General features: G+C 46.4%; 6 protein-coding genes across 6 annotated transcripts; 5 read left to right on the top strand and 1 right to left on the bottom strand.

Moving 5' to 3' along the window:
* Positions 1 to 944: 944 nt before the first annotated feature.
* On the top strand, positions 945 to 3,255 carry PADG_06249 (glutamine-tRNA ligase; the record flags this gene model as incomplete). The annotated part of the gene is made up of 5 exons (XM_010763519.1): positions 945 to 1,470; positions 1,555 to 1,963; positions 2,028 to 2,382; positions 2,458 to 2,690; positions 2,826 to 3,255. 5 exons carry the CDS (start codon positions 945 to 947, stop codon positions 3,253 to 3,255), a joined length of 1,953 nt encoding a protein of 650 aa, XP_010761821.1.
* A 2,361-nt stretch (positions 3,256 to 5,616) lies between these two features.
* Positions 5,617 to 7,530, top strand: PADG_06248 (uncharacterized protein; the record flags this gene model as incomplete). Its single annotated transcript, XM_010763518.1, has 3 exons — positions 5,617 to 5,733; positions 5,790 to 6,815; positions 6,892 to 7,530. The coding sequence occupies 3 exons, from the start codon at positions 5,617 to 5,619 to the stop codon at positions 7,528 to 7,530; spliced, it is 1,782 nt and encodes a 593-aa protein (XP_010761820.1).
* Positions 7,531 to 7,980: 450 nt separating this feature from the next.
* On the top strand, positions 7,981 to 9,210 carry PADG_06247 (uncharacterized protein; the record flags this gene model as incomplete). Its single annotated transcript, XM_010763517.1, has 2 exons — positions 7,981 to 8,130; positions 8,239 to 9,210. The coding sequence occupies 2 exons, from the start codon at positions 7,981 to 7,983 to the stop codon at positions 9,208 to 9,210; spliced, it is 1,122 nt and encodes a 373-aa protein (XP_010761819.1).
* A 477-nt stretch (positions 9,211 to 9,687) lies between these two features.
* Positions 9,688 to 10,010, top strand: PADG_12068 (uncharacterized protein; the record flags this gene model as incomplete). Its single annotated transcript, XM_010763633.1, has 2 exons — positions 9,688 to 9,792; positions 9,867 to 10,010. The coding sequence occupies 2 exons, from the start codon at positions 9,688 to 9,690 to the stop codon at positions 10,008 to 10,010; spliced, it is 249 nt and encodes an 82-aa protein (XP_010761935.1).
* Positions 10,011 to 11,081: 1,071 nt separating this feature from the next.
* Positions 11,082 to 13,654, top strand: PADG_06246 (uncharacterized protein; the record flags this gene model as incomplete). The annotated part of the gene is made up of 8 exons (XM_010763361.1): positions 11,082 to 11,900; positions 11,996 to 12,187; positions 12,269 to 12,447; positions 12,503 to 12,614; positions 12,674 to 12,734; positions 12,793 to 13,067; positions 13,159 to 13,265; positions 13,339 to 13,654. 8 exons carry the CDS (start codon positions 11,082 to 11,084, stop codon positions 13,652 to 13,654), a joined length of 2,061 nt encoding a protein of 686 aa, XP_010761663.1.
* A 1,034-nt stretch (positions 13,655 to 14,688) lies between these two features.
* Positions 14,689 to 19,860, bottom strand: PADG_06245 (uncharacterized protein; the record flags this gene model as incomplete). Its single annotated transcript, XM_010763516.1, has 8 exons — positions 14,689 to 15,267; positions 15,336 to 15,719; positions 15,796 to 17,152; positions 17,208 to 17,461; positions 17,525 to 17,556; positions 17,636 to 18,190; positions 18,283 to 18,503; positions 18,575 to 19,860. The coding sequence occupies 8 exons, from the start codon at positions 19,858 to 19,860 to the stop codon at positions 14,689 to 14,691; spliced, it is 4,668 nt and encodes a 1,555-aa protein (XP_010761818.1).
* Positions 19,861 to 20,931: the final 1,071 nt, after the last annotated feature.

Raw genomic sequence — 20,931 nt, 5'->3', positions numbered from 1 at the left:
AATCGAACACCAAAGTGGGAAAGAATTAAATGGAAATAATATTCCAACTCCGGAGGAAATCTAAACAGAATAAACAGAGAACTGATGCACGACAATGAAATGCGGCCAATGGGCAAGTTCACAGAAAAGCTGGTTAGAGTAGCATAGAAGAATCCCTTATGGGTTTGCGAACTGGGGATTGGAACCGGGGGAACGACACAACTTCAAAACCGGGGCCAACTCGGAATATAACCCGCAAATAGATAAATTGCCCCCAATCTCAACAAGAAGGTAAGAGAATGAGGGATTCAAGCAAACTAAATGTAAAATAAATAAATGTTCTCGTTTGGAGTCTTTCTTTTTTTGAAGCTTTTTATACTCGGTTATTTGATTTTCCGACTCTTTCTAAACTTAAAGAAATCACGTGATATTATCACAATCCGGGGTTTTTTTTTTTTTTTTTTTTTTTTAATAAATTATTTCTAGTTAAACTAAGATAGTAGTTAATAATATAAGTTAACTAAAAAATGGATATTTCCCTATTATTAAATAGGTATCCCTGCTGATATGCTCTTGACTCTCTTTTGCCAAATTTTCTCCACAGTTTAGACTGAGATGTAAAACTGTCTGGTTGGACCCTTTGAGTCATTCCTTATCGATAAGCGGGAAACCGCCCTCGTTATCCCACTTCAAACGGTTCCCTCTTTTCTTATATCAGAAGCCCCAGCAGACCACACACGTCCTTCGCTGTGTTCGCACACCAAATTTTCACTGTTCAGGACGCTGCCCTGCGAATCTCATCAAGGTATGGATACGAAATCTGCCCCCTTTAAATAAAATTACGATTCATTGGTTGTTGGGTAATTGGACAATTCATTGGCTTCTTTTTGCTAACGGCCCCCCTGGCGTACTCTAGAGTTGTTCAACGCGGAGCCATTGCAGCTGAAAATCCCAAACCACGCAACATGGAGACTACAGTAGACCTCCCAGATCGCACCAAAGTGCCGACGAATAACCTAAACCAGCCTAAAGAAAAAGCTCCCAAGGCGCCTAAACCCCCCAAGGGTCTTACCCCAGCAAAGACAAAGAAATCCGCTTCTATGGCCTTTTCTGAAGACCCGGACTCCATGTTTAAGACAGGTTTTCTTGCAGACGTTTACAACGAGAGGCCAATAGGTTCAGAGCATGTCAAGAAAGTGGTGACACGTTTCCCGCCAGAGCCCAATGGGTTTTTGCACATCGGGCATTCCAAGGCCATCGCGATCAATTTTGGGTTTGCGCGATTTCATGGCGGGGATTGTTATCTGCGATATGATGACACAAACCCCAAGGGTGAGGAGGAAAGGTACTTTGTCTCCATTGAGGAGATCGTGAGATGGTTGGGATTCTCTCCAGTCAAGATCACCTATTCCAGCGACAATTTCGATCGCCTCTATGAATTGGCAGAAGACTTGATTAGACGGGATGGTGCATATGTCTGTCATTGTACCAGTAAGTAACGCTATTTCTTCCCCCCCCCCCCCTTCTTAATCTTCAATTCCTGTCTGTACTTCAAGATATTGATTGAAATATTAGAGGACGAAATCAAAGCCCAGCGGGGTGGAGGAAAAGGGGAGGGGGGACCGCGATTTGCATGTGTGCACCGCACTCGTCCTGTTGAAGAGTCACTTACAGAATTTAGAGCAATGAGAGATGGCAAATATAGGGAGGGAGAAGCTGCGCTTCGAATGAAGCAGAACATTGAAGACAGCAACCCGCAGATGTGGGACCTTACCGCGTACCGTGTCCTAGCGGAGGAGGATAGACACCATTTCCGCACCGGAGATAAATGGAGAATATACCCTACATACGATTTTACGCACTGTCTCTGCGATAGCTTTGAGGGCATCACACATTCTCTATGCACGACGGAATTTGAGCTGTCGCGGGTGTCCTATGAATGGCTATGTGACAAGTTGGAAGTATACACACCAATGCAGAGAGAGTGAGATCCGTGATTCCGTTTTTAATAAAATTCTATAGAAAATAAACTAACTCTTTTCACATAGATATGGCCGTCTTAACGTTACGGGGACAATCCTTTCAAAACGTGATATCATGAAACTTATCGATGGTGGGCACGTTGGAGGGTACGATGATCCCCGTCTGTTTACTCTCGTCGGCCTACGCCGTCGAGGAGTCCCTCCAGGGGCCATTCTCTCCTTCGTAAACGAACTCGGGGTTACCAAAGCCAAAACAAACATTCAAGCACATCGCTTCGAGCAATCAGTGAGGCGGTACCTAGAAACTACAGTTCCGCGATTAATGGTCGTCATGAAACCGCTCAAGGTTGTCATCGATGACCTCCCAGAAGACTATCTCGAAATGGTGGAGCTTCCTTATTCGAAAGACCCAGCGTTCGGAGTACGTTAAGATCTGTTCGTATATTTCTAATACAAACAGTTTGATCATCTACTAACAGAAATTATTTTTTACTAGGTTCACAAGGTCCCGTTCACCCGGACCGTTTTTATTGAGAGAAGTGATTTTAGGGAGATGGATTCGCCCGATTATTTCCGACTTGCTCCTGGGAAGACAGTCGGTCTCATGAAAGTCCCCCATCCTATCACTGCAACGTCTTTTGAGAAAGATCCAGAGACCGGATTGGTAACTTGTGTGCATGCGAAATATGAGAAACCAGAAGAAGGATCCCCTCCTAAGAAGCCAAAGTCGTAAGTCCTCCAACTATCATATTATTTCACATTCCGGGAGAAGAAGAACTGGAATGCTTCCCCTGCTGCCAGAAGTCCAGTAGCAATCATAGAAATCGTTTTTATACAATATCTAATTCGAAATATAACCCGCAGCTTCATCCACTGGGTGTCTCTATCCCCGGAGCACTCAAGTCCCATTAAAGCCGAAGTCCGCGTCCTCAACCAACTGTTCAACTCCGAAGACCCTAAAGGTCACCCATCCGGCTTCCTAGCTGACATCAACCCCAACTCCATGGAAATCTACCCGGACGCAATGGTCGATATCGGGTTTTCCGAGATCAAGAGTCGGGCACCCTGGCCCGCTGAGCAAGGTGAGAAGGCATCTAACTCAGACAAATCGGAGACAGAAGAATATGTCGTTAGAAAGGCAGGGGAGGCGGGCACAGATGGGTCGATTGTGCATCCGGAGACGGTCAGGTTTCAAGGGATGCGGGTTGCGTATTTTGCGTTGGATAGTGATAGTACGGAGGATAGAGTGGTTTTGAATAGGATTGTGGCTTTGAAGGATGATGCTGGGAAATAAGTGATGCTATTGCGGGGCATGGTCGATCTATAGGAACCTCAAACCTGTACCCACCTTCCCCCCATGGAGGATGATTATGGCCCATTTCTGGGTAATCAATGGCATTTTCCAGACACTTCCATTGATATTGATATAGTTACCATGGGGTTGGAAGCTGAGGCTTGTTTGACGAATGAATGAAATACATCGGGATAACTACGTATTTGATCCTTACCAATCGGTATGAAAGTTGAATACCCATAATAGAAACTCCGTTAGAATATTTAGGACTCCGTTATCGAAGATGATAACATTCATGAAGCAACTAAGCTAGCCGGTCTATATTTCGACCAGACCCCTTTTTCGACCACTCTATCCAAAGTAACCACTCTTTCTATTTGGGTAAATATTTAACTACAAATTCAATCTAATTGCCATTCAAACATGCAGGCTTCCAGACCTGCTGCTAAAGCTGCTGCTGCTGCTTTTTTAGCCTCAATTTCTGGCTTCTGTAGTTGTTTCCTAGCCTCCAGAGCAGCAGCTTTCTCTTGAGCCTTCTTAATTCTTTCTATATTGATAAACTAGGTATTTGGATCAACTTCCACCTTCTTTTTGGTTTTTGACTGCTATATGGTCTCTAGTTGATTAGAGAGTTTAAAAATTGTAGACTGACTGGCAGCTTGTAGAGCATTTAACTCGCCAATCACCTTGCTAGCTTTTCAAAGAAAAACCAGCTGCTTTCTTGTAAGAATTCCCTCCTTATTCAACTGCTGCAGAGCCTTATATATATGCCTAGGATCTCGGGGGGTTGTAAGCAAGGGATCTTGCAGTTCAGAAGATAGAGAGGTTGTAGGTGTCACCGGCCTAGGGTTAGATTGACCCTGATCTCGAACCTGAGAGGAATCTAATCCCTTGGAAGGATTAAATGGCACTAGACCAGCTGCTTTCCACCCTCCACGTATATTATAAGATTCTAAGGCCTTTGAATGTGCTTGTTCATAGGCTTGTATGAATCTTCTTTTCTTCACAGGAGCGGCATCATCCAGATAGCTTAAGACAATGATCTCAGCTCTATAGGAGCTCTTCATGGGTGAAAACACTCCAAGATCCAATGGCTGAAGAACATGAGATGTATGAGCAGGTAGAAACACTAAATGAACCAAATTTATATGACATTCCCATAGAAATTCGATAGTGACATGACTGCCTTGACCATCCAGCACTAATAATCTATGCTGACCTTCCTTAAACGTTTGAGGTAGAAAAATCGTACGTAACCAGTTGAGACATATATTATTCGATGTCCATCCATTATCTGATGTTGTATAGGTCCAATTGGGTATATTCACATCCTCAAACCAGCTAGATTGTGAATTTTGACCTCGAAAAATAACTAGAGGGTCTATATAGCGCCCATCAGCACTAATAGCTTCAAGAATTGAAACCCACTCGCGATTAGAGGGAGATTTAACATAGGTTTTGCCTTTCCTTTGCTCAGCAAGCACTCTGGTGTTCATACATACTCCTAAAGCAATGCCATGCCCATCCATGTTCCATATATTTTCAGTGACTATCCCATGAGCCTGTTGTGTCTCAGAAAAGTAGTTATAGAACTGCTGAAGTGTTTCCCTGCTGAGTATTCTCTATCCTTTGAGACTCAATCCTTCGGCCAACCACGGATCTTATCATAGGATTTCGTTTTAGAAACTTTCTTATCCAATCCTTACCCAGCTGAGTGGGATCTCGATTCATTCGTAGAATTTGGGTCGCCATTTCTCGTACACGCGCGTGAGAGGGTGGAAATCCTTGTGAATCTTGCTCTTTTATCCATTGAACTAGAAAGATCTCTTGCTCTGGAGTCAACTTTTGTCGATGTTGATGAGCAATTGCTTGTTGAATGGAACCATTCGTTCTACTCTTCAATGTGCTTCGTGGGATGTTATATGCTTTAGCAGCAGCTCGTTCAGATTGAAAAACACCATTTTTTAAATTCTCTATAGCAGCAGCTATAGCAGCTTCGTTATTAGGCTTCATTTTAATAATGTGGTTGAGAAAACGCGTGGTAAAGGTGGTGAGTTAGGTTTGGATAGAGTGGTTGAAAAAGGGTCTGGTCAAAATATAGACCGGTTAGCTTAATCAAAGACTTTGTTATCTGTTATCAGGCAAAACCTTCCCCCGATCCGAGCTCTGCCAGCCTATATGGATTATGTAACCCATCGGTCCATTCAGTGGCAACAGACAAAGCCGCAGCAACAAATGTTTCTATCCTCAGCACCAACTCTTCTGCTGTAAAGACTTTGAAATACCCGAGTATATAGGGGAACTTGGCGTTCCACATAACTGCTCCCTTGCGCTAGCTGGTTTAGCAACAAATCCATCGCAATGGACGTCGTTTCAGCTGTGTCCGGCTACGTCTCGAAGATGGTTTCCGTAGGGGATTCATCGGCAACCGGATCCTCCACGGCCAAAATGAAGATATTACTGCTTGATAGTGAGACCGTGGGAGACGCAACCTTCTAAAAACCGCTGCTAGCAGTGCTGACCTTTTACCGTAGGTCCCAATTGTATCAACCGCAATGACCCAGTCCGCTCTCCTGAACCATGAAGTCTATTTGATCGACCGCCTTGACAACCAGTCTCGCGAGAAGATGCGACACCTGCGATGTTTGTGCTTCGTCCGTCCTTCACCTGACTCGGTTCAGCTTCTCATTGATGAATTACGCGAACCCAAGTACGGTGAATACTACATCTACTTCAGCAACATTGTCCGCAAGTCATCGCTGGAGCGGCTGGCAGAGGCGGATGATCATGAGGTCGTGAAGGCCGTGCAGGAATATTTTGCGGATTTCTCAGTTATTAACCCTGACCTTTGCTCGCTGAATATTGGCTATCCAAAGCAGAGAATATGGAGCCACAGCCCGGATGTTTGGAATTCAGACGCTCTCCAGAGAACGACAGATGGTGTCATAGCGCTACTTTTGTCGTTGAAGAAGAATCCCTTGATTCGTTACGAAAAGAATAGTCTTATAGCCAAGAAGCTTGCTACAGAAGTTCGGTATAATCTCACCCAAGAGGAGCAGCTGTTTAACTTCCGGAAAACAGACACCCCTCCCATTCTGCTTATTCTCGACCGTCGCGATGACCCTATCACGCCACTGCTGAACCAGTGGACCTACCAGGCTATGGTCCACGAATTGCTTGGAATCAATAATGGTCGGGTTGACTTGAGCGATGTTCCAGACATCAGACCAGAGCTGAAAGAGATTGTAATATCCCAGGACCAAGATCCCTTCTTCAAGAAGAATATGTACCAAAACTTTGGCGACTTGGGTGGTAATATCAAAGAATATGTTGAGCAATACCAGTCCCGAACGAAAAATAACATGAGCATCGAGTCCATTGCAGACATGAAACGATTTGTTGAGGACTACCCAGAGTTCAGAAAGTTGTCGGGCAATGTCAGCAAACATGTGGCTCTTGTGAGTGAACTGAGCAGAAAAGTGGGTGAAAATAACCTGCTAGATGTGAGCGAACTAGAACAGAGCTTAGCTTGTAATGACAACCACGCGAACGACCTTAAGGTTTATTTTTCTCCATCCTCCCCTCATCTAACCGCCGATATGATATATGTGGTATTCGCTGACCGTAATTTAACAGGTATTACAACGTCTGATTCAATCTCCGACAGTGACCGCTGATAACAAAGTCCGACTGGTTGCCTTATATGCCATCCGTTATGAAAAGCAACCTTCCAACGCCCTGCCCGTTTTGATTGACCTGCTTACAGCAGCAGGGAGCGTCTCTCCACATAAAATCAACACTATTCCCAAGTTACTAGCATACCATCACTCACTCCAAGCGCCCCCCGTGGCCGGTGGATTTTCCGACCTCTTTGAGTCCGCATCTTTTCTCTCCGGTGCCAGGGACCGATTTAAACCCCTCAAGGGCGTCGAGAACGTATATACCCAACACTCACCGCGATTGGAGTCCACACTCCAAAATCTCATCAAAGGTCGGCTGAAGGAGCTCCAATATCCCTTCCTCGAAGGCGGCGGACATACCCGGGATAAACCGCAGGATATCATTGTGTTCGTGGTGGGAGGGGCAACGTACGAAGAAGCCAAGATAGTGGCTCACGTCAATGCTAGTTCACCTGGTGTTCGTGTTGTGCTGGGGGCTACGTGCATTCATAATAGTGCGAGTTTTCTCGAGGAGGTTGAGGATGCGGTGGGGAACTGGCCTGAGCCTGCACCGACGACGGTTGCGAGTAGGCTTCGTAGAGAGATTGGGAGGTGATTTTTCTGCTTCTCCTATTTGCTTGTTTCTGTTGCGCGGTAATGAAGGGTTTATATTGTATGTACCTGGTCATGGCGTTATTTGCTGCGCTGTAATTGGGTGGTTTACATTCGTCGGTACGTTCATTTTGTCCTGTAGCAGTCTAATGGAACCGAAACTGTTACTTTTTATGATCCTTACGGTTTTTCGAATTTTAGAATATATATATACATACATTCTTTTGTAAATTAAATGGTGACTCCACATGTGGCGTTCCATAGCTTGATGCTAACCCTGAGGCTGGACTCTTGACATCTCGCAGAGACATCAATCGTTGAATCTCCAACGCATCCAATGATCCGGGCTAAATAATACAAATTCTAAGCGGCGCCACAATGTCATTCTTTGAAACATCTTTCTAACTGGGGAAACAACATTTTTCTCTAAATATCCTCAACCCCCGATTTTTCTATGGATCCGCGAGATCGCGAACCATCCCCTGCAGCTAATTCGCTCTCACCCTCCACCGCTGCCACTGCAGCTCAAGATGAACGACTCCGCTTGCCAGCAACCACAGACCCTCCCGGCCCACAAAACCCCCCCAAGCAGCTAGTATGGCTGGTATGTCTGTCTCTAGCGCTGCCACATGACCTCTCCCCTGCTTCTTCTGCAAGTCCGCTGTCAAATTTCATGTCTCGCTGAACCAATGTACTGTTCCACCCCTGGCAGATATTTGGTGCAACCGGCCACATCGGCCGCTCCCTCGTCAAATGCGCCCTATCCCACAATGACCTCGTAGCAGCCGTAGGACGTACCTTCGAAAGCTCCCCCGCAAGCATGGAAGCCCTCCACTCTGAGAACAGCAACTGCATCGGTCTCCTCTGTGACGTGCGGGCGCGCGAAACCGTCTGCGCCGTCATCGACAGGACCATCAAGCATTTCGGCTGTATAGACCTGATCGTTAACTGCTCCGGCTACGGCGTCGTGGGCGCCTGTGAGGACCAGGAAGAATACGACATCCGCAACCAGTTTGAGATCAACTTCACCGGCACGCTGAATATATTGCAGCTGTCGCTGCCGTATTTTCGCGAGCGGAGGCAAGGTAGGTATTTGATATTCAGCTCTACGTCTGGGGCGCTGGGAGTGCCGGGGCTGGGACCTTACTGCGCAACGAAATATGCCGTGGAAGGGCTCATTGAGAGTATGCTGTATGAGGTTGACGCATTTAATATTAAAGGCACGCTTGTTGAGCCGGGACATATGCGTCGGGATGATCTTGACACCCCAGAGTCTCCTTCAGGGTCCACTGCTCCGGACTTATCCTATTCCTCACCACTGCCATTGTTCGGACATTTCCTCATCAAGCCTGCAAGCGAGCCGTATCGCTCAAATACCGCACCGGCAGGGCATGCGAGACGAATCATACAGTGGATGGGGGATAAGCAGCCTATTAGCGCGGTTAAGGCTGCTGAGCTAGTTTGGCAGCTGGCTCATTGCTCGTTCCCGCCGTTACGGCTACTGTTGGGCAGTTATGCGGTGGAGAGTATTAGGGATCGGTTGAAGTGCATTACTGAAGAGATTGAGGATTGGAAGCATCTCCATTTCCCGCTTGCTGATGAGGAATCACAGCAGCAGCCAGCTTCTTTGAAAGAAGAGGTGGAGGATAACCAGCTCTTGTATGATGTGTCTATGGCTGAATGATTTGTTGCTGGTGATGATCATCTATCACTAAGATGACTCAATAAGCTCCCCGAATCTGTGGAATTGCTGGCAATATATTTGCTGTGTTCATATTGTAGTTCCCCCCGGTCCATACGATGTCACGTAAACCTCAACGTAACTGCGATGTTTTACAGCCTGAACGCTCTCAGGTGCCGTTTCGCAGGCTTACTTTACAGCCCACGAAGAGACGAAGGTGGCAGCGTTATAACTGAGAGGACAGGTAATTAATTTCAAAAATTGCATTGGATCACACCATGTTATTTGCTGCAATTCACTTCGCGAATTTCATACCATGGGCATTTTTCAAAGTGTCTTGCGAAGTTTGTTTGAGCAAGGCCGGCAAAAAATCTCGTCCCTTCATGCAAAGACGATATACCACTGCACTACTGGGTGTTCAGACGATTCTGTGAAAATCCTGCGGCAGATTTAGTAGCGAGTTGGTGCATCGAGTTCAACATGGCCTCCCCACATATACCGCTACCCTGCATCTTCCCTTATGCCTCCGAGGAGTCACGAGATATTGCTACCAATGATGAGGCAGCTGGCCATCAGTTGGGTTTGGTAAAAGCAATCTTACAGATCTGATTGACCTCCTATGGCTGCTTTAATTTTCCATTTGGGAAATGCCTCTAAAGGACATGCCGGTCAACGGGCAGTATGGATTATCCAGATGGTGTATCCCAGCTGGAGCTGGTATCTGGGAGCCCAGTCGGGGTGATCGGATCAACGGTCCCATCTTGGTTTCGTTTTCCGGGTATGAGCTGGTTGAGATACGGTGACCTTGACCCTGTCGACCAATCGGCTTCATCCATGCAAATGCTATTTGGTCCCCTTGGACCCTTTGCATTCCAGCATCTCCGTGAAGAAACATGATCTACAGTTTTACTCATTCAGTCCGTGTCCAGAGTGGAGTGGTAGCACAGTTGCTTTCCTGTGGCCGTGGTGTCGAACCTGCTGGTATGCTCAATAAGGGCGGATGCGCACGATCAGAGTTGGTTGTCATAGCCCGCGCTGGTCAATGGGCTCATCCTAGCACCCAAGGCAAAAAGGGGGCAAAAGACTCCTCAGTCCCATAGTTTGCTCACTGCAGTGTATCATTCCAGCTGCTCCGGCTCTGATAATAGACACTTTTGCTGTTTGTCTGTGAATTGCAGTCTGAAAACCCATTGCTTTCCAGTTTTGCTCAAATTGCAGGTTTGATTAGCAAGTAATGCCCGCATATTAGTCCATGTTGGAATAACTTCTCATTAGCAAAAATATATTAATAGATATACAAAACATGTCATCGCACCGGGAAACCATATTTCGGATCCATTTTTTAGTTCATGGAACCTGTCATATACGCAGTGAAGTATAAGATCTTGAGGCTCTTGCAGTTATGTCTCTGACGTCAGCTCGTGGCGCTTGGACCAACCTCGCACTCTCCAGAAGACGTAACTATAACACACGTGATATTCAAGTTTACTTCCAACAACAAGGGGAATGGGGACCACAACACAAACAGATGAAATGCACAAATAAGGCATCCAAGGCTTGACCGTGGGGTTTCCCTGGTGCATGTGGCTGAATAGTCTCTGATACGTTACATATATGTCTTGCTGCAGGCTGAACTAGCCTTGGCTCTCGACGTCGTCTTGGCCATCTTCCAACCAGGATTTTAGAGAACGTTCATTAGCCTGGCATCTCTCCGCTCTCTCTCTGATCTATCTTTTCACACTTAGATGTTTATGGATGTGTTATTGACCCGTGTTTACTTTAGGCGCTTTGCTCCTCTATTATTCCAACGCTCCTTCTGCATAGCAGCAGGCGGAGCCCAAACATTTCAACGGAGTTGCCAACTGCTATCCAGGATGGACAAGAGTGATTTATACGACGAATATGAGGAAGCGCAGTATAGAGCCGCCATCCAAGCATCCCTAGAGGATGCGAAAAGACAATCATCATTAGCATCATCGTCATCTCGTCAGGTCCCTAACTTTGTGGATCTAACCGCTGATTCTGAATCGGAACGCTCTCCACATTCAGATGCAAGAGACTCTAAGAAAGATGCACTAGCATCGAATGAGGTGATGGGTGATTCAGACCAAGAACTTGATAGGGCGATCAAATTATCGTTACAGAAACAAGATTCTTTGGGACATGATGGTGAAGGGGAATCCATTGTTTTCTCGAGCCTGACTAAGAGGAGTGCTGAAATGGTGGCGTCTAGATCACCGGGTATTTTGGGGATAGATCGCAAGAAAATGGAGGAGGAACGATTAGCACGACTGGATAGGAAGAGAAAAGCTTCACCTTTGGCTGCGTCGCCTGTGGTAAAACGTGCTGCGGTTCTGGGAGAGGAAGAGCGTGTTCCTTCTAGAGTTACGGCTTCTGGCGTCCGTCTAGCCGCAAATGATGTGCGAAAGAAGGAGGATGTGGCTCCAAGTACTGACGTACCGGCACAATCATCGACATCACTGGAGTTTCCGACCGGATCTGTGAAGAAGACATGGGCTTTTGGCTACGATAGGAATGGCGACGATATCAAAATTGAAGAGGTGATTCAAAAATCCGATCTCGAGCTTGCGGTATTGAGTTCCTATATCTGGGACGCCGACTGGCTGTTCTCGAAATTCGACATTAAAAAATCTAGATTCATCCTCATCATGGGAGAGAAGGAAGAAGATAAGGTATGGTGAATAGTTGTCTTCCTACCTTCTGTTCTGTTTTTACTCAGCATTGCCGTAAATCACTGGTATGAGCCCTGCACTAACATATCCAGCAGAAACGGGAATTAGAGAATGACACCAAATCCATGGGAAGCGTTCGACTTTGTTTTCCTCCCATGGAGCCGCAGGTGAATTGCATGCATTCAAAACTCATGCTTCTTTTCCACCTGAATCATCTTCGCATTGTAATCCCAAGTGCGAACCTAATTCCATTTGACTGGGGAGAGAAGGGAGGCATCATGGAAAATGTGAGCCCTATCTCCATCCAGAATTTGTCATAGTCAAAAAACAGCCTGTTATCTAATGAATAGCCCGTCATTTTCTGTCAGGTTGTCTTTTTAATTGACCTCCCACGAATCTCTCCCAGTCCTGATGCCAACCCTCGCACACCGTTTCTTGAAGATCTGGTTTATTTCCTTCAGGCATCCAATTTGGACGAACAAATTATCCAGAAAATGTTAAATTTTGATTTTAGTGCTACTAAGGATATCGCTTTTGTGCATACAATGTACGTATTGCCCCATCCTCAACCTTTATCGGTTCCTATATCTGACTCTTTTCAGCGGTGGATCTCATACAGACCCAACCTGGAAACGAACGGGCCTCTGCGGTCTCGGAAGAGCGATAACGTCCCTGGGTCTTCAGACATCCCAGAATTTAAACTTAGACTACGTCGTAAGCTCACCATTACTAGATTTGTTTCTACCCCTGATTTTGGCTTACCAGTCATGCAGACCTCGTCAGTGGGCTCTCTAAACGAACAATTTTTGCGATCTATATACCTCGCAGCACAGGGTGACCCTCACCTAAATTAGATGTTATGGCTTTCCACCTTTACTAACACTTGATATAGGGGACACTGGCTTAAAAGAATTAACCTTTCGCACCTCCAGGACTCTTCCTTCCGAAAAGTTGGGGGTGCTAACAACAAGAACTGACGGTGAGAAGTGGAGAGATAGATTCAAGGTCTACTTCCCTTCACTCAACACAGTTTGTCAATCTAAAGGTGGCACGATGAATGCCGGAACTATATGTTTCCAATCGAAGTGGTATAACTCGACGACATTCCCGAGAAATGTTATGCGGAATAATATCAGTCGTAGGGATGGGCTGTTGATGCATAGTAAGGTATGGTAGTGCGCGCTTGCGGAAATGAGTGTATGCTTTAATACTTGCGAGCAGTTAGTATCTAACATAAATCTGTCCTATCGTTTCTTAGATGCTTTTCGCCTGCCCCGATAAACCATTCACCAGTTCAAAAGACAACTCCACCCAATATGCCGGCTGGGCATACGTAGGTAGTGCCAACCTATCAGAAAGCGCATGGTAAGAGCTCATCATCCCTCCGGGCTTCCTCGTTTCCCACTACTAACAAAAGCCTCCGTTCCTAAAAATACAGGGGCCGCCTTGTCCTCGACCGTTCCACGACCAAACCGAAACTAAACTGCAGAAACTGGGAATGTGGTGTTGTGATCCCAATCCGCCACAGAGGATCCGGACAGTTATCCTCCCAACCCTCATCTGGCAGTACTCTCCGCCCCAAACTCGAACCCGAATCTGAAAGCGCAAGCGTGACTGTGAGCGATGGATCGAAACTTGTTAGTGTGTTTGAGCCGAGGATCCCGGTTCCGATGCGTGTTCCTGGGGAACCGTATCAGCCTGGAGATAAGCCGTGGTATTATATGGAAGATTGGCTCCCTCAACGTGTTGCTTAATTACACTGCAGTTGCTTCTGTTCTTCGTTTTTGGTGCTATTTACTTGCTTGGGCGACTTGGAATTTTTTTTTTTTTTTTTTTTTTTGTGTTAGAAAAAGTGAATATCCGATTGGCGTTAAGTAACATTTCAGGGGTTTAACCTCAGCATCCAAGAGGATGTACCTCATCATATGTATGTTTTAGTCAAAAATCGGGTTGAATAGGAGATATTTGCCCGTACGGAATTTTTTTCAAATGCCTTTCCCTAGGTTTCTCACCCCGTTTCCTCCCATTACTTGTCTCTTCTGAAGCTATCTTTCGAAAGTCTCCTGAAAGCGTTGACATGACAGGCCCCGGATGAATTCTCTTGAGTATATTCGCCTATTGCTTGCCAAATAATTAAGCAATATGCGGTAAATATATATATAGATTAATCTTTAATATTTGTAATATTACCCCATCTCCACGATTCGTGAGAAGTGAAAATACTAGCAGTGGATTCACAATGATGCTTGTTTTAACTTGCTTTTCAAAACTGCCGGTGGTGGAAGGCAGATATTGGTAACACATCAACTAGAACACGTGTTCCCCCTATTTCCTCTATATACATATTTGTGTTCTATCACTTCTATTATCTTTCGCTATTTACCAACCCCTCTTATCTTTTTTGTCCCCCTCCACAGTCTGCTTCCGGGCCTTTTCTTCATGTCCACCTTAAACAAAAAGCGCCCAGAGAGTGGTGTCTCCACCCAAGGAGAAAAAGGGAGGACATTATGTGCCGGAATATAGGTGAACTGAGGAGATAAACATTTGGACAAACTATTGACAAAAATAGCACTGACTTCAACAAATTGCAATGCAGTATTTGAGAAATCATGAAAAGCAAAAAATACGCCGAAGAACCAAGTAGTTAATTAGCCATGGCAACTTGTCATTAACTAGCGAATCAAAACAAACGGGGGACAAAAATAGACGTATAAACATTCACAATAGTGGCAATTAGAAAGCCATGTGCATATGATACTCACTTGCGGTTCTCAACAGCACCCTGCTCCTATTCATTCTCCTTATTCTCGTCCCTCTCCCCTTCGCTTCTCTCCTTTCCCTTTATAATGGACTTCACTAAACCTCTCACCCAAGCAAGCGCTTTCTCCACAACCTCCACCGCGGTGCCAGCTCCAAACGTCCATCCCCTTACCCGTACCGTATAAATCATAAAGTACACCAGAGCCCAGTTAATCACCACAAATACCAAAAAGATCCCGAAGCCCTTCCACTTATCATCTTCGTGCACATTCAGGGTACCCATGTACTCGTTCCCATTCGAGAACGCGCAGTATGCACAATCCGTCGTCGCGTTAGGGTTGGTAAGGTAGCCTGTTCGCGCGACAGATGTGATGAAGTCACCTGCGTAATCTGTGCATGTTTGGCCGGGGGGTGGGTTGAAGTGGGTGAGTTCGTTGGGGGAGCAGACGACTGGCGTAGATGGGAGGGTAGCTGAGAGCACGCCGCGAAGCCACCAGGTGATTGGGTTTGCGTAATAGATCCAGAAGCGCCAGAATGGGGGTATGGAGGAGTACGGTCGCATCATACCGTTGAAGAGGTTTAGCATTACAAAGAAGAATGGGAGGACCTGGTTCAATGATGGTTAGATTTGTTGTGCATTACTTGGATGAATACAGGGCAGATATGGAGACGTACATTTCCTATAACGGTAAACGAGGGCGCGAAGGCGGTTACCCACTGTCCCCAGCTTGCCTGGAAAAAGAAAAAAAGCATTGTCATCAAGAACACGTAACCAGCCGCGCTCGAGTTTGTGGGAAGGCCTGTGGCATAATACCACAATAGCCAGTAGACGACACTAGTAACGACCGCTGCCGGAAGCTCACAGACAACGTTGGCAGTGCAAAATGCGAACCAGCTGTAGATGCGACTCGGGTGCTCTCTCGCTTCCCAGAGCATTCTGTTCATGAAGAACTTCGGAAGGATGCCGTTCATGAAGATAGGTGGGAGCAAAATGATGAGGAATATAGTGAACATTCGGTTTTGCATGCTGGCTATGGTATTCCCTTGCTGCCAGAATGTCTGGAAAAAGGGCTCCATTAGCAAAGCGTCAATGAATTGGCAATGTTGAGGCAATTTTGAGGAAGGTAAAACATACAAAACCATTGAAGATACCAATGACTGTGCTGATAAACAACTTTCCATAGAGATACGAGGAATCCCTCCAGTAGTTGATGAATACCCGCCTTGTGAGCATCCAACACTGAAGTGACAGAGGCGCGGCATATTCATACTGGGAACCAGTAACTTCGGCAGGCTGAAGTCTGCTCCGTTCGACATTGATTTTTTCGATCTCTTCTCGCAGGTTAAGAAGTTCCTTCGAGTTTCGCCACTCGGCATTCCAATCGATTCGTTTCCCATTGCTCATGCGACCCCTTGCTGAAGTCTCGAGAATAAATTCCGCAATGTTCTTGCGTGGAGGACAGAAGGCACCTCTCTCAGCAAAGTAGTCAATCACGGTGCGACCATTCTCACCCACGGGCCCAAAATAAAAAGTATTTCCTTCTGGGTTTAGGGCCAGGATGGTGTCAAATTGTTCGATTAGCAGGGAAGAAGGTTGATGAATGGTGCATATAATAGCTTGTCCTGCGTCAGCTAGCTTTCTCAAGAATCGGATGATAGAAAATGCTGCCTGGCTGTCCAATCCGCTAGTAGGCTCGTCCAAGAAGAACAGAAGGCTAGGTTTGGCTGCCAACTCAACACCAATTGTTAAGCGCTTCCTTTGTTCAACGCCAACTGAACTGATGATGGCATCCTGGATATCGTCGAGTTCCAACAGGCTGATAATCTGCTCAACGTATTTAATTTTCTCTTCGCGAGGTATGATTCGATCTTGCCGTAGAATCGCTGAAAACTCCAAAGCCTCTCTGATAGTGGCCGTTTTATCGTGGATATCCATCTGTTCGCAGAAACCCGTACCCCTTTGAAAATCTGGGGGAAGAGTTCGCCCGTCAACAAGCATTTCACCGGACACTACCCCGACTCTCTGTCGCTGGCCTAGGGTGTTGAGGAGGGTTGTTTTTCCCGAGCCAGAAGCACCCATCAAGGCAATCATGTTTCCGGGCTTCACATAGCCCGTTACCTTATTGAGCAGTTTCATTTCACCTTTCCCATATGGCACCATGTATTCAACATCGGTCCAGGTAAAAACCCTGTCACCAGTTGAGAGCCCTTTAAACTTAGAGTTGCTGCTGTTGCCAGTAGCAGAGGATCTTGGGGTGGAAGTACCATTGGTATCTCCAATACGCTGAATTCCTCCACTCTCTTCATCTGGGGAATGTGCTTTCTTCTGAGCATTCGCTATCGATTTGGCTCTCTTTGGCTTTTTGAAAACCAAGGCGCCACCTCCTCCAGTCACAAATGGGAAGAGCTCAGCCGCAATAGCCGTGATCAAGATATACCCAATGATAAAAGCGATGATAATTCCAAAGTTTCGCCAAATATGACTCCGGGAACTACGCTCGAGTGTTAGATATGACGTAATTTCATCACTATAGATAGGATACTAACAATTGAAATGTATATTCCAGATATCGCGCTCCTGAGACCGTGTTACTTCCCAACTCAGAGCCAGAAAATGAGCACCCTTGGTACATCGGATCGATGCCAGGGCCACGAGGCACAAGATGAGAAGGAGCACAATCCATGACACGGTCCGAGAATTCGCTAGCCAAGATAGCTTCGTATCCATACGATATTGGATTGACATAGAACAACCAGCCAAACCATGGAGAATCGTCGAGCAATGCCTGCTTTGGAATAGCCTATAAAAACATTTCGACATCAGCATATCGCCCAAGTGCATAGGGTCTAGCGATAGGACATACATATCCGACGAAAAGAATAACAACGTTAAAAGCTAGATACATTGTCAGCATTTGTATCTATTGCTAGCCAGGCAAGAAAAAAAAAACGGAATATTTGAAAATAAAACATACCTATTCCTCCAAAACGGACTGCATCATCGATCGTCGCCGACAACGCAGCAAGCATGCGATACATTGCTGTAATGGAGATCGTGATGACGTAGATGAACAAGAAAAAAATAAAGAACTTAGAAGCGTCGAGGTCAAACCCCATAAGGAAATAATCCACAATTGATTGTATCACAAGCATAGCAAATATGACGGGAAGGTCGACGAGCACGCGGGCGACGACAACGGCAGAAGGACGGTACAAAGCATAGTCCTTGTGCCTTGCAGTGACTGTTCTGCCGGACACGGCCGGCATCAACTCTGCGAGTTGAAGCCAGCCAAGGAAAACAATACAGAAGAACAGTGAGCCTCCACGGGGAAAAGCGCCGCTAGTATCAAGCGACTGTCCATGAAAGAGAGAGCCAACAATGAGGGAAACGGCGAGCACGAGGAAGAACTTGGTATACAATGAAGGCTTGTCGCCCCAGAAGAGCCAAAACTGTCGCCGAGTACAGGCTTTGACCTGCCGTGCGAAGGATACAGTGTAACTCGATCGCTTTGACACCGTTTTGCTTTTTGCTATCGGTGAAAAAAAAAAAGGTCAGAACGATTGCACTGCATAAAGAGCCAACTGGGGAAGAACGGTAGAACCATTGCATTCATTTCCTTACATTCACCAACATATCTCTGGAAAAGGTGTGTATCAGCAGCGCCAGTGTCATTGATATGTTTCTCGTAGTTGTCAACACCGTTGAGGATTCTCTTGTAGATATCACTAGCCCTGAAGGCTGCTTCTAGTTCTTCGGCGGTTTTGGGCGCTGAAGCTTGTCTGTCTGGTTGAAACTGACGCACGAGCGGGTCACACAAGGAAGTAAGAAAGTCCGCCGTTGTGCTTGTGTCATTATTATGTCAGTCGAAAATAGAGATTAACTCCGAACTTTATGCATGGAATTATATACTTACCATCTCTCTGGGCAGTAAAATCCCAGGCTCTCGAAGTAGGACCTTGCTTGGTTTGCGGGGCCTTGGTACAGCATGCGACCCTCCTCGACAACCATGACTTTATCCATCAGCTCATATATATCCTCTCCGGCCTGGTAAAGGGTTACAAATGTCGTTCTATTGCTGACATCCGTCATGACTCTGAGAGACTTAACATAGTCCAGAGCAGTATTGGCATCAAGGCCTCGAGTTGAATTATCCCAGCAAATAACTGAAGATTTAGTAGCCAAGGTCTCTGCAATACCAACCCGTTTTCGCTCTCCACCAGAAACACCATGCGTAAACTCATTGCCCACAGGAGTGTTCTTGGTGTGGCTGATTGCGAACATTTTCAACAGTCCGTCAACGACGACAGAAATGGTACCCTTGTCCCTCTTCCTGGTCTTGTTCATCAGGGAGAATCGGAGGGTCTGCTCCACAGTCAGAGTCGGGAAGTGTTGATCGTCTTCCGGATTGTAATTAACCTCTCCACGGAAGTGCTTATGCTGCTCCTCTGCAGAGATCCCGCCATAGCTGACTCCTCCCAGGACAGCAGTGAACGACGATCGATCGTTGGCGATGGCTTTCAAGAAGGTTGAACATCCGGCACCAGGCCTACCTAGAACAAGCATCATCTCTCCACCTCTGAGAGCACCCGTGAAGTTCTGAATGAGACTGCGAGTGCGAGGTTTCCTTCCGAATTGCAGGGCTGGAATAAATCGTGTAAGAAGATGGTATAGGTCAGGTCCAAATGTTCCTTTAACCGCATCTGGGAGCGTCTTGACAAAGGATGATGAGGAATCTACGCCCTCAACTGTCAAATTCTTGAAAACCACACCAATCTTCTTTGCAGGATCCCCCGCGATGGTTCTCCGCTCCAGACGGCCATCTCCCAGAAAATCGCCCAACTCAAAGTGATCCTCGTCCGAAAGCGCCGAGTCCGATGCGCCACGTTCGATATCGACATCTTTCGCCATTGTTGAACCGGGGAAAGATGCGCGAGCAATGCTCTGCCTTCTTCTTGTCGAGGGCATACTGTGCTGCACACTCAATTTCGTCAACTCCCTCGTCATCTCAGCAAACTCCTCCATAGCGCCACGACGAGAGACCGTTTCGACCTCTTCATATTCACCCCATCTCCCCTCACGACCCGATTCGGATGCGGGCTGTCCTGCAGCCATGTCCCCAGACTTCGTCGAGGGGCTTGCCCGGTCGATATGCTGTCCTACCTCATTGCCGTCCGCATCCTGCGCGGGTTGGAGCACCATTGTAGGTACAGTCCGTCCCAGACAAAAAATGAGGCAACTGTGATCGAAACTCTCGATCCGATAGACCTGCCCCTACCACTGGACAGGCAAGCCGGTCACTCGTTGGAGATTTTCCAAGCGGGGGAGTCGGATGACGGTATGGCCCGAGCAACACAGTGACACCGGCCCAAGCTCCCAAGCAAGCTTCGGGCGCCCAATGAAGAGGCCAATTGTAGTTATCAAACAACTAGCGCAGCACCCTAGGTTTGCACGGGCCGCACCTGTAACTACAGTTATGAACGAGACGGCGGGAAACGTTTAACTGGTTAAAGCGACTGACTTTTTTTCTGGGGAGAAACGTTGGGTGGTGCAACCTGGAAGGAACAGGAAATAATAAACTGGGGAGGCTCAGCCAACTGCTCATAACCAAGTAGTAGTTGATTGAAACGCGGGGCCATTTTATATAGGTGCATGATATCGGCCATTTCGAAGCATTTCGTGCATTTGTCAGACAAAAAACTCAGCTGCCGTAGTCAGGCATGGAGTCACTGATAACTAGGTAGAATAACTAACTAGTTTCACGATTTACAACGGTCGTTTCGCGTCATATTGCATCACCGCGGCCATCCTGATCCTTCTCACGCCTGATAAGGCGAGACCTACTAACCGTGTTCTCGGGTGCCTGGATCATGAGCAAGAGGAACTCGACCATGTGTTTGAATCGGCTAGAGACGTCATGCGAAGACTCATAATGATGGGAGTAGGACCAAAAAAGACGGGTAGTTAGTGGGTTTCTTCTTCTCTTCTTCCTTAGCAATCAACGCAGGGTAACTGGGAAGTTAACTTCAGCTACCGTGGTCGGCTTGCTGAGTTGGACAAATCTCAAACTGTTCAATCGCCAAAGCTGCTGACCAATCTTCAACTAGTTAACTAGATCCTTCTCTCGTGGGTTGAAAGTTCTGGATGAGGTCAAATGAAACGCTGATCTGTCCGAGAGTTATGTCTGACATGTCTCCGTTTTCGCAAAAGCTTACAAATGTTTCTTCACTACGGAAGTAACTTGTTAGTTTTATAACTAACATATTGGATGCC

This window comes from Paracoccidioides brasiliensis (assembly GCF_000150735.1).
Source record: "Paracoccidioides brasiliensis Pb18 unplaced genomic scaffold supercont2.8, whole genome shotgun sequence".
Classification (NCBI taxonomy): domain Eukaryota; kingdom Fungi; phylum Ascomycota; class Eurotiomycetes; order Onygenales; family Ajellomycetaceae; genus Paracoccidioides; species Paracoccidioides brasiliensis.
The sequence above is the reverse complement of the archived record's forward strand: the minus strand, read 5'-3'. Positions and strand labels throughout refer to the sequence as shown.